Source organism: Pipistrellus kuhlii, unplaced genomic scaffold (genome assembly GCF_014108245.1).
Source record: "Pipistrellus kuhlii isolate mPipKuh1 unplaced genomic scaffold, mPipKuh1.p scaffold_m20_p_3, whole genome shotgun sequence".
Classification (NCBI taxonomy): Eukaryota; Metazoa; Chordata; class Mammalia; order Chiroptera; family Vespertilionidae; genus Pipistrellus; species Pipistrellus kuhlii.
The window spans coordinates 69,390,367-69,406,089 of NW_023425529.1; the positions used below are offsets into that span (position 1 = coordinate 69,390,367).

Consider the following 15,723-nt stretch of genomic DNA (forward strand, 5'->3'; position numbering starts at 1 on the left):
AAAATTTGGGATCACTATTATCTGTGTTGGAAACGGTTAGATTACCAGTTAGGAGGAGTCTATTCTGACAATCCAAGTCTTGGCATTTTAAACTAGAGTGATGACGGAAGGAAAGGAGGGAAGTGAACACATCAGAATACATTTTGAAGTGAAAGTGAGAGGACTTGGTGTAATGCATAGAATGTGGAGGGAAGGAGATATTATATATATATATATATATATATATATATATATATATATATATATATATAGTGAAATGATTACCACAGTTAAGTTTTGTAACACATAGTTATAAAAATTATATTTTTTATTGTGATGTGAATTTTTAAGGTCCTGCTCTATTACCAACTGTCAAATATACACTAATACAGTGTTAACTGTAATCACCACATTACATCCTCAGACTTACTTATCTTACTAGAGGCCCAGTGCATGGAATTTGTGCACAGCAGCGTCCCCTCAGCCCAGCCTGTACCTACTCCAATCTGGGACCCCTCAGGGGATATCCGATCCCAGATATTGGGCCAAAACTAGCAGCCGGACATCTCTCTCACAATCTGGGACCACTGGCTCCTAACTGCTAGCCTGCTTGCATGCCTGATTGCACCTAACTTCCCCCTCTGCTGGTCTGGTCACCCCCAACTGCCCCCACCCCACCGGCCTGGTTGCCCCTTAGTGCTCCCCTGCTGGCCTGGTTGCCTCCAACTGTTTGCCCCCCCCTGCCAACCTGGTCGCCCCTCACTGCCCCCCTCTGGTGTCCTAGTGGCCCCTCACTGCCACCCCTCCACCAGCCTGGTCGCCTCCAACTTCCCCCCAGCACACACACACAGGTCTGGTAGCCCCATGCAGCCTATTGCTTGGTCGGTCATTTTGTGGTCATTTTGTAACCCCCCCCCCCCCCCCCCCCGCCAGCCTAGTTGCCCCCCCCCCCCCCCCCCCCGCCTGTTCTGTTGTCCAGTTGTTTCAGATGCCATGGTCACTTAGCTATATATATATATATATATATATATATATATATATATATATATATGAACTGGAACTTATATCTTTTGACCACTTTTGCCATTTACCCCTGTACATCCCCCCATCTCTGCCATCCATCAACTTGTTCTCTGAATATGTGAGTTTGTGAGGTTTTTTTTAAGATTCTGCCTTTGGGGTAATACATTATTTTTCTTTCTCTGTCTGACTGATTTCTCTTAGCATGATGCCATTAAAGTATATTCATATTGTGGCAAATGGCAGTGTTTCCTTCTTTTTATAGCTGGGTAATATTCCATTTGAGGTATATATAGATATCCATATCACATTTTCTTTATTCATTCATCTATCAATATACACGTGGGTTCCTTTCATGTTTTGGCTGCTATAAATAATGCTGCAGTAAACATGGGGATGCAGGTATCTTTATGAGATAGTAATTTCAGTTTCTTCAGATAAAGAACCAGAAATGGGATTGCTGGATCAGATGGTAATTCTATTTTAATGAGGCATTTCCATGCTTATTTTCCATAGCGGGTGTACCAATTTACATTCCCACCAACTGTATACAAGGTTTCCCTTTTATCCACATCCTCATCCACACTTGTTATCTATCTTTTTTATAATAGCCATTGTGAAATGTGTGGGGTAATATCTGGTTGTGGTTTTGATTTACATTTCTCTGATGATTAGTGATGTTGAGCATCTTTGCATGTACCTATTAACTATTTGTTATATCTTTTTTTTGGGAAAAAAAGTCTATTCAGATCCTCTGACCATTTTGGAATTGTATTTTTTTTTCAATTGAGTTGTATGAATTATGGATATATTTTAGATATCAATGTATTATTTGCAAATATTTTCTTCATTCTCAGGATTTAGATTGTTTGAGGTCACTAAATTCCTATTGGGATCGAAAGAGTTTGCCACAATATTCTCAGTAACAAGGATGTCCTTTTGACTTCATCTCACAATTTTCTTCCTCATAAAATAAGTTTGTTGTAAAGTCATTGTATTCTTAAAAGTTGTCATTAACATGAAAAACTTCACATTTGTGAGGTGTGTTATTAAATGGTGGATGTCACTGATGCCAGTGGCCACAGGTGAAAGAAAGCCTGGTATAAATTCTGCAAGGATATTCAAGACAATGAAATCAGGACTGACATAGACATGGCTAAATGCTATTCCAACTTTCGAGCCGAGCGTAATCCTGTTCTCCTCATATTTTTGTTTTTTGTCATGACTGTTCTTTGTTTTTCCCTGTATTTAAATTATAAAATGAAAGAACTCAGTTATTAGATGCCTACTAAGAATGCTAAATACTTTCACATTGTTGTCTTATTTTGACCTGATGCTAATTCCAAGAAGGAAATATATGCAACTCACTTCGTAGAGGTCAAGAAATTGAATCTTTGCTTATTGGTACTTTAGAAAAGGAATGAGAAGAAAAACTACTCATCAAAAGTTATATACGAAGTTGGATTCCACGGTCACTTTTTTTTAGGTTGAAATTTTCCTAAACATGTTTAAAAAGGAGGTGGATGAAGTCAGATATTTAAGACATAATGCTGTGTTAACTGTCCACTTAAAAATGTATTTCATCTCTAACTGTTAAGTGAAGTGTCACCATGCTGTATTGATGATCATCTTAATTTTTCCCTCCCTCTCTTTTGGTTTCAGGGGAAGAATTTGCCACTTTTCCTCAGTATTAGTTTGTTAACTCTCTGGGGGACTTCCCTGTTGGGTGCCCGTTTATACTGGATGGGAAACAAACCACCGAGCTTTTCCAACTCTGACAACCCAGCTGCAGATTCTGACAGTCTCCTGGCTCGCACACTCACCTTCTTCTACTTGCCAACCAAGAACCTCTGGCTGTTACTCTGCCCTGATACCCTCAGTTTTGATTGGTCAATGGATGCCGTGCCTCTGCTCAAAACAATTTGTGATTGGAGAAACCTACACACTGTGGCCTTCTATATTGGACTCCTCCTCCTTGCCTACTGTGGTTTAAAGAGCCCAAGCGTGGAAAGAGAATGCTATGGGAAATTTGTAACAAATGGCAAGCAGAATGCAAATGGACATAGCTGCCATTCAGATGTGGAGTACCGGAACTCAGAGATCAAGCCCAGCTTTGCATCCAAAGTAGAAAATGGCATTAAAAATAATGTACCACAGACAACACAGCTTCCTTCTACAGAGAACATTGTTATTCTGTCTTTATCTTTGTTAATAATACCTTTCGTTCCTGCCACGAACCTGTTTTTCTATGTCGGCTTTGTAATTGCAGAGCGAGTATTGTATATTCCTAGTATGGGCTTCTGCCTCCTCGTTACAGTGGGTGCCAGAGCCCTTTATGTCAAAGTCCAAAAGCGGTTTCTCAAGAGCTTGATTTTTTATGCTACAGCTACATTAATTGTTTTCTATGGACTCAAGACTGCAATCAGGAATGGAGACTGGCAGAATGAGGAAATGCTGTATAGGTCAGGGATAAAAGTAAACCCAGCTAAAGGTAATACTTTATTTTATGCTTTTACCTAGACAGTTTACTCTTTCTGCCTTTTTATATCTATGCTTCTTGTCTTAGAACACAGTATTAAGGATGAAGAGGTCCTTTAATGCAATGCCCATATCTTTTCTTCTTTTTATCTTTTAAGAGAGGAGCAGGACAATTTAGACATTATCAGCGGTCCATATTTGGAATAGAGAAGTATTTTCAATGTCCTTGGCTACATTTGTCCAGAGGAATTAGAACTCTTGTTATGTAAAAATATCGATTACCATAAGATTTTAGAAAAATGCATGGTTTCCACATTTTAAAATACTGATGAACATCACCTCTTTCAGAGTGTAATAAAAGTCAGGTTAAAACAACTAAGTATACTTGAGCTCTTCTGTTTTGTGAGCATCACCTGAGTAAACACCGCAAGAAAGACATTGACATAGTTAGCAGATTTAGAGGTAAGTCTACCTCTGAGCCTTGGAACTGTGTCTCTAGGTGTCAGTGCTTACGCATGCAAGCGTGAGTCACCCTTAGCTTTGCAGAGGCCAAATAATTGGGGTGTTACCAAGTAGTTTGCACATTCTTATTTGAGTTTTTAAGTCACCAGTAGGTGAAATAAACTTTTCACTGTACCATGAGAAGGGTGGTTATATATATTTTTTAATTGCTTTTGATTTAGGAAGTTATTTTAGCAAATCTCAGGATCTATAAATGAATAGTCAAAAGCTGTTACAGCTAAATCCGGTTTGGATCAGTGGATAGAGCGTTGGCCTGTGGACTGAAAGGTCCCAGGTTCGATTCTGGTCAAGGGCATGTACATTGGTTGCGGGCACATGCCCGGTAGGGGGTGTGCAGGAGGCAGCTGATCGATGTTTCTCTCTCATCAATGTTTCTAGCTATCTATCCCTCTCCCTTCCTCTCTGTGAAAAATCATAAAATATATTTATAAAAAAAAAAGAAGAAAAAAACTGTTACAAAGGATTTCTCTGGGTTAGGCAATTAAATGGTTATGGAAGCTTGAAAACAATTAAATGAAAATAAGTTTACATTTTAAGTATAGAAATATATAATAAATAGTGCCAAATATTCAGGTTCTTCATAATCCATTCTTTAGTTATGTATCCTTTAAAGTATGTTTGCTTGCATTTGAACTGGTCTTCTACTTTTCCTAACACAATTCTGTACCAGTATTTAAATACTAAAAATACAAAACCATTTCAGTTGTATGGAGTGCCCTGCTGATGTATATCAGGATATATACACAATGATCTAGACCAGTGATTTTCGACTTGTTCATGTCATGGCACACATAAATTAATTGCTAAAATTCTGTGACACAACAAAAAAATACCCTTTTGCTTGTTCTGACAAAAAAAAAAGTGTATGTTTGATTCATTCACATCAGATGGCTATTGTGTTGGTTGTTGTCATTTTTTTATTTGACAGTCTGAGTAAAAAGAGGTCAGTGCCCTTGACTAGATAGTCAGGTATTGCATTAAAAATTATATATATATATATATATATATATATATATATATATATATATATATAATTTTTTAATTGATTTCAAAGAAGAAGGGAGAGGATGAGAAACATCAATGATGAGAGAGAATCATTGATCACCGCCTTCTGCAAGCCTACTACTGTGAATGAGCAACTATATATATGTCTGGAAGCCAACAAACTAATTGTTGGTACTTACACTGTTTAATAAATTGCAGGAATTTTAAGTGGACTAGAAACTTTGTTTTTTCTATTTCTCTTTTTTTGCTCATTCCCTCCACCCTCACCAACTCCACCCTGACAGCTGTGTGCCTGTTCTTTATCTATGAGTCTGTCTCTGTTTTGCTTATTAGTTCATTTTGTTTATTAGATTCCACAAATGAGTGAAATCAGTGCATAGCATATTCTCATGGAAAAAAAAAATTGTTGCAACCAGTTCTCACAGAATATTTTTCAGTTCCTTTTTCTTCACTGGTAGATATACATATATACAACAAGGCTGTGCTGCCGGTTTATTTTCCTGCTGTTTAAAACAGATACATAATAAGGAATTATAAGAAAAATATCAGCACACTATTTGCATCCCAGGATTGCTCTGAGGGTTTATTTAATTTATTGGTTAAGTTTTCAGTTCCTGTAACAAAGAGCCATGATAACAGTGGCTTGAGTAAGATAGAAGCCTTACTCTTTCATGTAACAACCTAGGCAAGCACAGCCCAGCACTGATAAGATGGCGCCATGGGTTTTCAGGGTCCCAGCCCCTTCTCTTTTGTTCCCTTGCCATCTCAGTAGTGTCACCCTGTCCCTGTGGTCCAAAATGGCTCATTGTCACTTCAGCACTTCAGCTAACAGGAAGAGGGAGAGAAAGGGCAAGTGGTGGGTATACCCTTTGTCTTTAAGAGCATACCTCAGAGATTGCACACGCAATGTTTGCTCACAGACTGTTGGCCACACCTAGCTGCGGAGAGGGCTGGGGAATGGTATCTTTATTTTGGGAAGGCAGGAACCCAAATTCAGTTTCTTACTCTGAAGGAAAGGAAGGGCAGGAGTGTCTTTAACAGGCTCCATCCTGGGCTTGGCTGAAGCATTTTGTAACTCCTAGATGTTTTTCAGCCTTACCTGCTATTCCTTTTGACAGTGATGATTATGATTCTGGTGAAGTTATTTTGGTGACATGGTTAACATATCTGATCATTTGTTCATTTATCCATTTATTTGTTAAAATAATTATTAAGCATTTTCTTGATTTCCAATTTATTTTTATGTCTTTTTGTTATAGTATTAAGCACTCCAAATACTATTAGTGAAATGAATACACAACTGACCAGCATTTATTTTATCATTTGAGATATTAAAAATTGAATTCCAGCCCTAGCTGGTTTGGTTCAGTGGATAGTGTTGGCCTGTGTGAAGAAGGTCCCGGATTCGATTCCAGTCAAGGGCACATACCTCGGTTGCAAGTTGGATCCTTAGGCCTGGTCAGGGAATGCAGGAAGCAATCAATAGATGTGTCTCTCTCACATCAATGTTTCTCTCTCTGCCTCTCTTCCTTCCTTCCACAATCTCTAAAAATCAATGGAAAAATATCCTGAGGTGAGGATTAACTGCCCCCTCAAAAATTCTGAACTCCAGCCAACTGTTTTACTCAAAGCCTTTACTATCTTAGTCGATGGCAGCTCCATTTCCCCTGCAGCACTGGTCCACACTTTGGAGTCATCCCCACCTCCACTTTGTCTGTCACATCCTACTTCCATTTCATTAGCAATTCATCTCTGCTGTCTTCAGAATACCTCAGGATCTTGACCACTTTTTACCACTTCCACTGCTACCTTGGGCCAAGCCAACTTCATCTTTCATCGATTATCACTTAAAGTATGTCACCTGATCTCCCTGCCTCTGTTTTCTTGTCCTTAGCATGCTGTGGGATGTTTTATTAAAAATGACCTGATGTATGGGTAATAGGAAGTGAGGTAAATGGGCTTAGTGTGAGGTCTAATTTTAGTCTAGGGAGGAGTTGGGCTGTTACCAGAGGCATCAAATTTACCTGGCATCTCTTCGGTTGTCTTTGGGCTTCTCTAAGAACTGAGTCTGTGTTTTGCATCTCTTTTTTGCTGTAATCCCCTGTTCTCATACTGGAGGCCTGTTGATGATATTAGTAAAGGGAGGGGAGTGTTGTATCATTTCATAGTTAAGTTTTGGTGTCTACGGACTCTGAGCTTCCTGCATGTTTATTAGTTTCTCTGTCTCCCCCCTTCAATTGAGAGAGGAAGGCTAGATGGGTCTGGACTGTGAGGAATGCCTTTCAGCAAGGTCTTTCCCCAGAAGAATAGATCTTGGTTGTGGAGAAAGATAAGGGCCTACAGTAGCCCTCCTTATCCTTATCCTAGGCTTTGCTTTACATGCTTTCAGTTACTCGTGATTCACCTCTTGATCTGAGAATATTATGTTGAAAACTCCAGAAATAAATAACTCTTAAGTTTTAAATTGCTTGCCACTCCAAGTAGTGTGATGGAATCTCATGCCTCCTGCTCCAAGCTGCCTGGAATGTGAATCATTCCTTTGTCCACTGTATCCATGCTTACCAGCATGTCCTTGAGAAATGGCATTTGGTTATAATGTTGATGAGGAAAAAAAAAAATCAGTTTCCTGCTGTGCCACTATCTGTGGAATTTGCACATTCTCCCCATGTCTGCATGGGCTTTTCTCTAGATTCCTCCCGAGAGAGAGAGAGAGAGAGAGAGAGAGAGAGAGAGAGAGAGAGAGAGAGAGAGAGAGAGAGAGAGAGAGGGCCCATGCTCACAATTTTTATTGCAATACACTGTTATAATTGTTCTATTTTATTATTAGTTATTGTTCTTAATCTCTTACTGTGCCTAATTTATAAATTAAACTTTATCATAGGTATGTATGTATAGTAAATAAAACATAGTATGTGTAGTCTATGAGCTTTCTCTAAATGACAGACTACATATAGACCAGTGATCTTAAAAGATTATATCTTGGCTGAAACTTCCTATTGCTAGAGAGGTAGTAGCTGTGATTAAGTCCTAGTGCAAGACATTATTCATGTGAAAGTGGTGATGGTGTAAACAGATGGTGTTGCTTCTGTAAATAAACCTCTTACACTGCCAGTCACATTAAACTATGGTCTAGTCCAGTCTTCGGCAAACTCATTAGTCAAAGGAGCCAAATATCAACAGTACAACGATTGAAATTTCTTTTGAGAGCCAAATTTTTTAAACTTAATCTTCTTCTAATGCCACTTCTTCAAAATAGACTCACCCAGACTATGGTATTTTGTGGAAGAGCCACATTCAAGGGGCCAAAGAGCAGCATGTGGCTCGCGAGCCGCAGTTTGCTGGCTACGGGTCTAGGTTTGTGTAAGTGAGCTCGGTGATCTTCCCACAAGATGAAATTGTCTAATGATGCATTTCTCACCACGTATCTTCTTGTTAGTGACACATGACTGTATAGGGATTAGTATTATCAGGGGTGCTGGGCATCCCCTGGGGTGTTGGAATTTATCCTGTGGCTAAGGGGGGACTATTGTATTTCAAAAGGTTTATCCTTATGCTCCCTCCTCCAGAGCCAGGAGGGAGTCTTTCTCAGCTCTTTACATGAGAACCTGGTGGTGTCCATGAAGGCAAAACTCACAAAAGTGTAGAGGCCTCTAAGTTTGCTGTGGCCCCCATGTGTTTCTTACTCTCACATTCAGCGTCTGGCTACTCCTCACAACTACAAGGTAGTAATTGTTCCCATCAATTTCCATCTCCCACAGCTTCAACTCCAGGTATTTGCATCTCAGCTCTGACTCTGGATTTGCTCGTCTCTCCAAATGTCAGGGTCATGGCTTGCCCCATGACCTCAGTTCAACAGTAGCTGCAAGAAAAGGCATTGGCTTATTTATTTGTTTATTTATTTATTTATTTATTTAGCTTTTTCTTGGTGTAAGGATGGGAGTGAGGATTTCCAGTCTCTTTACATGTCTGACCTGCTTCCATTTTGCATCCTTAGAGTCAGTGTGTAACCAGCAGCCCTAGTGATTCCTTTGAAACCCAAGTTAGAGTGTGGTACTGACGGCCTCTGTTCCTCCACTGAGTCCCCATTTGTCTCAAAGTCAAAGCACACCATCCTGGACTGGACTCTATACTCTACCATCCAGTCCTTGGCCCCTCTATTGCCTTCTATATGCTACATGAGCGCCTGCCACAGAGCTTTTGCACTTATCATTGCTTCTTCCTGGAATGTTCTCTCTGGGATATCTTCTCCTTTGTCTCCCTCACCGTCTTGAGGACTGTGTTCAAATGTTGCATTATAATTAAACTAGAGGCCCAGTGCACAAAATTCATGCACAGGAGGGTAGGGTGGGATGGGGGGTGTCCCGCAGCCTGGCCTGCAATGATGCCAGCATCCCGTGCCCCGTCCTCTGGCCAGAGGCTTTTCCCTCCCTTCGTGCAGCCGGGGCACATGATGCTGGGCTCATGTTGCCAGGGCAACACCTCCAGTATCCCGCCCTGGCTGCTATGGGCCCTGCCATCTTTATGACAGAGTGACGGTTAATTTGCATATTACCCTTTTATTAGATAGGATTGCTGCATGTAAAATGGCCAGGAAACACTTCTTGTTAGGAAAGGGTAGCCAATTAAATTCCTAACAATTTCAAAATTGCAACTACCTGCCTTTCCCAGCATTCCCTATCTATTCCCATGCTTTTTTTTTTTTTATAACACTTATTACTCTTTGACATACTACCTCGACTATGTGTATGTGTTTGTTGTCTTAATATATGTCCAGCTTACACTAGAATGTAAGACACAACAAAGGCAGAGATTTTTGTATTTTTAAAATGCCATGTATGTAGCAATTAGGACAGTGCCTGGTGGAGAAGAGGCATTCAATAATAAATACACTGAATAACAAATGTTAAAGTCATCATCCTTCTCTTTAAAGAGGATTTATAATCTGTTTAGAGATAAGGTGTACATGCCTAAAGAAGGCAAACATGTAAAACATTAGGCTGTTGCTATCCTGTGCACTGAAGCGTGCTTCATAATAGGAGGGAGAGAACTGGGAGCGGATTCTACCGCTGCCTCTGTGACATATGCTTCCTTTCTGATACAAGGCAAAACTCTTAAAATCCAGGTTTCTCCTCCTTCTTCTTCTTCTTCTTCTTCTTCTTCTTCTTCTTCTTCTTCTTCTTCTTCTTCTTCTTCTTCTTCTTCTTCTTCTCCTTCTTCTCCTTCTTCTCCTTCTTCTTCCTCCCCTTCCTCCTCCTCCCCCTCCTCCTCCTCCTCCTCTTCTTCTTCTTCTTTTTTCTATTTAGAACCTGCTTATAACAATTCTGTCTAGCATTCATTCCTTAGCAATTATGAGATAGGTAGTAATCTTTTTAAAGGCTTTTTTTTTTTTTTTTACTTTATTATGTTCTTTGAGCCTGGCAAAAGATTAGAAACCCTTTAAAGTCAGTCTTTCCTCAGGTTGTCTGAGAATATAGTTATTTCATTGTTAGGTTTTTTCCCCCCTCCTTTGATAGCCTTTGCAAATTTTGGAGTTCTTCAGTCTAACACGTGCTTTAACTGAATATGATTTTAAGCCTCTCGAAGCATTATACACGACGCTGCTGCCTTCCGTAATCGGTGCTATAGACAGCTGCCAGTCATCAACTGATTGGATGCAAATGTCGGTGGGTAAAGCCTGTCTTAGTGACTGTGCTTCTAATTTATGGTTGAAATTGGGATAGCGGAGAAATGATAGCTGATTTGGACTATGTAAACTACACGTGTCATCTCATTATGTGGTTGATAATGTCAGGAAAATACTAGACATGATTGATTACTGTAGTTTGCTGATTTCACAATGACTCTCTGCATTTTTGTGCTTAGGAAAGAGGAAATTTTCTCTGATGACTGCTTTAATGAGCAAGCCACATACTATTTAAGTGTTTTTTTTTTCTTTTTAAACTAACATTTTATAAACCATATTGACTAATATTTGGTTGAAAAAAGCATTTTTAAATTCATTACAAAGTGGCTAAATGTATGATCAGCTTTCTTCTTGGATCCATCTAAATTCCCCTATGTCTTTGGCTCTATAGAATTTGGCACAATTGGTTTCTGCTTCAATGGCTTTTCAGACACTACACAGTTTTCACTATCTTTTCATTTTTCACAGCTCTCTCTTCTGCAGGTTTGCCTCCTCTTCAAATGGATTCATCAAGATTCTGTGCAAAGATTGCCTTTATTTTCCTTTCTGTGTAGAATTAACAATACTATCTGCTAAATAACATGGGTCGATAAATGGGTCATTGAATTTCTAAGGTATTTTCCTCATGACCTCATATCTGTGTAGAACTTCTCCACCTGGGTGATTTGCCAGCATCTCAAACTCCTGGCCTCTCTTCCCTGAAACCAATGACTTGCTGACATCCTTACTAATTAAGGTCATGAGTGCAGGCTATCAAAGATATTATAAATAAACAGATCAGTGAGCACATAAACATAAAAGAGAATGATAGCATATCTGGTATGCTAAAAGACATTCACATTTTGTAAGTTAGATTCAAAATCAAACCAGTTCTTTAGAACAGTTTATTAATTCTATATCAGTTTGCTTTAAAGAACATATAGCTATGATTTTTAAAGTGTGAAAAAAATCTTATAAAATAATTAGGAAAAATTAAGCAGGGTCAATCCAAGAAAATTTTATTAAGAAGCTAATGTTTACTTTTTGTCTGTTTTTAATGTAAATATATGAAATGCTTGACATAAAGTATGTATGTACATATTTGAAATTCTAAAGGTGATTATGCAAACATTTTATATTCATCCCATCTTAATGCAAATAGATATTGCCCATTTAGATTAAAAAAAGAGACACAAATATTTGTTTCAGTTATGCAAGATTAGACAATTTTTCTTTTGTCCTGGATTTCTGTAAAATTGATACTCCCATTTCAACTTCTCATCATTTCAGATTTCCAGAAACAAGTATGTTGATGGAATATAATTTTATTCAGGAAACAACTCATAATTCAAGTGAAATTTAAACCTCTAAGTCATGTGAAACTTGACTAATTCATTGTGGATTTTACAGTCTAAGTTTTTGTTTACCTTTAATTGAATATCTTCTACAGTGAATTGCAATTAACCAGCTAGCTTTGAAATGAAGTACTAAATGTTATTATTTTATTTTGTTGATAATGTCATGTTACTTCTAAAGTAAGATGAACATTTTTCAGAAGAGGTTCAGATTTTATAATGAATAAAACTTGGCAGTTAAGTCAGGAAGGGAATCAGTATAGTATGTGGTTAAGACTGACTGGCCTAATCAAAGAGTTATAAAATACATATTTTCATTTAAAAAATATATATTTTATTGATTTTGTACAGAGAGGAAGGGAGAGAGATAGAGAGCTAGAAACATCGATGAGAGAGAGTCATCGATCAGCTGCCTCTTGCACATCCCCCACTGGGGATATGCCCGCAACCAAGGTACATGCCCTTGACCAGAATCAAACCTCGGTCCCTTCAGTCCCCAAGCCGACGCTCTATCCATTGAGCCAAACCGGTCTCGGCCATATTTTCATTTTTAACTAATAGCACCAGTAAAGGCTGGTTGAGAGAGAAATAGTGCAAAATTGAATCTGACTTCTGTAGGGTAAAGAAATTCTGTGTTGCTTCTTTTCATTTCTTTTGAGTTAAAAAAAGGAATAGAAAATAATAGGGCTGACAAGAGTAAAATGAAAATGTGTCATTCACTCAATCTAGACTAAAATAGTTTAAAAAGTAAATTTGCTGAATTGTTAAATTAAGGCTCCATTTAAACATTTGATTCTTGAAGATATCAACTGTGACTATTTTTCAGTTGAAATGGAGTATTAACAGAAGTTCAAAAGTGTATGGTTTTCTTGCCACTAAGAGAGGAGTGGCACACAATCATTTTCTTTTCTACCAGTTCTAATGACTGTGAGTAGGTTGTGTTATAAAACAACAACAACAAACAAACAAACAAAATAAAGCCTCAAAACCAGATCATAACAAACTCAATTAAAATGGCCCTATGGTGGTGCATTGTCCGTGAAGCAGGCGATAATAACCTCTTTGAGGTTATCCATAACCAACTTTTAGAACCTTTACAGGCTTTCAAAAACTCTCAAATCTAAAATTAGTGTTGTCTTAGATTGAATAAATTTATCAGTTATATTTTAAAGGAATGGAAACCAGCATATAATTTTAAAAAGTATAAATTTAAATTAATTCCATATCCACATTAGCTATTGTGTTTGATTTTTAAAATTTCTAACATTCTATTAAATATTTATGAAATATATTGTTCATTGAGATACATGTACACATATACACTTTATATTTGTACTATTTAAAGAATATTGCTAAAACAAATACCCATTTTGCAGCTTGAGTATTACCAGTATTTTTGAAGTTCTGCCCTCATACCTTTTCTTATTTCAGTTTTCTTTCAATTCATTTCTCTTCCTTTATGTTAGAATCTCATTATGATTTAAACAGAAGTGATGACAACTGGTTTTGTCTCATTCTTATTTTTAAAATAATTTTTAATGTTTCACTATTAACTATGTGTATTTTATAGTTTTTCTGTAGATAAATTTGATTCGTAGAGATTTATTTCTAGTTTAACTTTTTTTCTGAATTTGTATTGATAATGACATGTATTTTTATACTCTATCTGTTAACTTGATAATTTATATTATCATATTTTCTAATGTTGAAGTTGCTTTACATACCTGGAATAGGTGGAGGAATTAGTTATGATGTATTTTCATTTTTATATTCTTCTAAATTTATTTTCTCCCCATGGTCCTGAATGAGGTTGGCAGTTCCAATATTGTGCTGTTATTTTCTGATTTTAGAATAAATTAACATCACAGAATCAGTTTGAGGGTATCACCTCTTTTTTTGTTTCCTGAGAGATTTTATAAAATATTAGTTACCACTTCCCATAAATATTTGGTAGAATGTACCTGTATACTTAGTCATTTGTTTCGCTTATGAGAAAGTATATATGTTTCTATTGATTTAATTTCTTTTATGACTTTGGAAACATTCTAGTTAACTTTTGGATCAGTTTTGCTAAATATTTCTGCATGCGCGCGCCCCCCCCCCCCCCCCCCCGATTTTGTTTAGTTAACTAAAGTTTCAAATGTGTTTATATAAAGCTATATAAATAATGTTCTCAGTATCTTCCCCCCCGCCCCTCTATATATCTGCCTCAGTTTAGTTAAAGCATATTTTTGATTTGAGACTCTTTGTGTAACAGGTATATTGCCTCAAACTTTGTGAAGGTGATTTATGTAAAGGGATTTTTTTTTCTGTCCAAATATGTTGAGCAGACAATATATCCACCTTCTTTTGCTTGTTTTTAGTTCATCTACTCAGGCTGTTTCCTTTTGGGGGTATAGCCTTTATGTGGTTTCTGCATCCCAACTTACTATTTGAAGCCCAGTCTATGGGAAGGCCAAGTCCTGGTTCATCAGAGTGTTCATCACATACATGCGGATGGATGCCATCCTCAGTGCTTGTTCATCCTTCCAGATTCCTGCTTTCATGCAGTTTCTAGACTTGAGGATGTTTACTTTTTTTCTCAATTAACACATTGATTAACAGATACTTTAATTGTTTAATGTAGCAGTTTTATGTGTTCTCCACAAGGAGGGACTCTCTGAACATTGAGTTCTACTATGCCACCAGAAAGGGAAACCTAAGAAACATTTTCAAATCTGACATCTATTCAGGGATGATTAGCTTTGTTGGAAGTTATATTTGAGAATAGAGTTGTATGTTTAAGATCAAAGCAGATACTTTAAAAGATTTTACTTCTTCAACAAAAGAGAGCTAAGCTGCTAGAGCTATAAAGTATATTACAGCACTATCTCATGCAAAATCAAGTGACAGGTGTTTCACCTTATAAAACAAAGAAGGGAGATAAGAAAATATGTTTATTTCTTGCTGTAATATAATATTTCAGGTAATTTTACAGATGTAGCAGATTTTCAAAAATACATGTAGTATATTTTTAGTTTTATCTTTAGTATGCATGCATATCTATTATGATTGATAGTGGATTTGAAAGAAGACAACATTTCAGTTAAGTTTAGGAATTACAGAAAAATCTGATATGTTTTAAGTCATATAATTATTGAAAAGTGTTTGTAGAGGACTATTTATATATAATTTTATATAAAAAGATGACTAATACAAAATGTGAGACCCGCTGTTATGCATATGGATATTGAAAATAATCTTTAGCTTTGAATAATAGTGTTAAATTTATTTTTAACTTAAAAATATTACCAACCAGGGGAAGGAGGTTAGCAGCAACATGCATATTTTGTGCTTACTAAAAATGAAGTGAGGATCAAACATTAAAAGTTTTGAGTTAAAAAATGATAATATTGTTTTCCAAATCAGAAAGCACAATCTAGTTTGGCCAAACAGTAGACAGAAAGAAATTTAAAAGAATAAACATATCTTCTTGAGGACAGACCTATATTAGGAACTTTATTGTGTCTTGTATTTAGGATTCTAATCCCCAATAATACTAGCTGCTACTCTGAGCATTCATTCATTTTAAACAGCTTAATTGAATTCCTTCATACAAGATACCATGGGATATTATATTAAAATAACAGCACTAATATCTTTTTTGGAAGTTATGTAGGCATATTGTAATTAGGAAAACTTTCTAGGAAGCTAGAAAGAAAA

At 37.1% G+C, this 15,723-nt stretch overlaps 1 protein-coding gene across 4 annotated transcripts in view; it reads left to right on the forward strand.

Moving 5' to 3' along the window:
• TMTC2 (transmembrane O-mannosyltransferase targeting cadherins 2) overlaps nt 1-15,723 on the forward strand; it is a 412,316-nt gene that overhangs the window by 192,973 nt on the left and 203,620 nt on the right. For all 4 annotated transcript variants that reach the window (XR_006742882.1, XM_036456330.2, XM_045588305.1 and 1 more), the window contains exon 3: nt 2,662-3,490. Coding sequence is in view for 3 of the 4 variants with exons in the window: in XM_036456330.2 (XP_036312223.1) it covers nt 2,662-3,490 (829 nt within the window). In the remaining variant the exon portion in view is untranslated. The remainder of the gene's footprint in view (nt 1-2,661; nt 3,491-15,723) is intronic.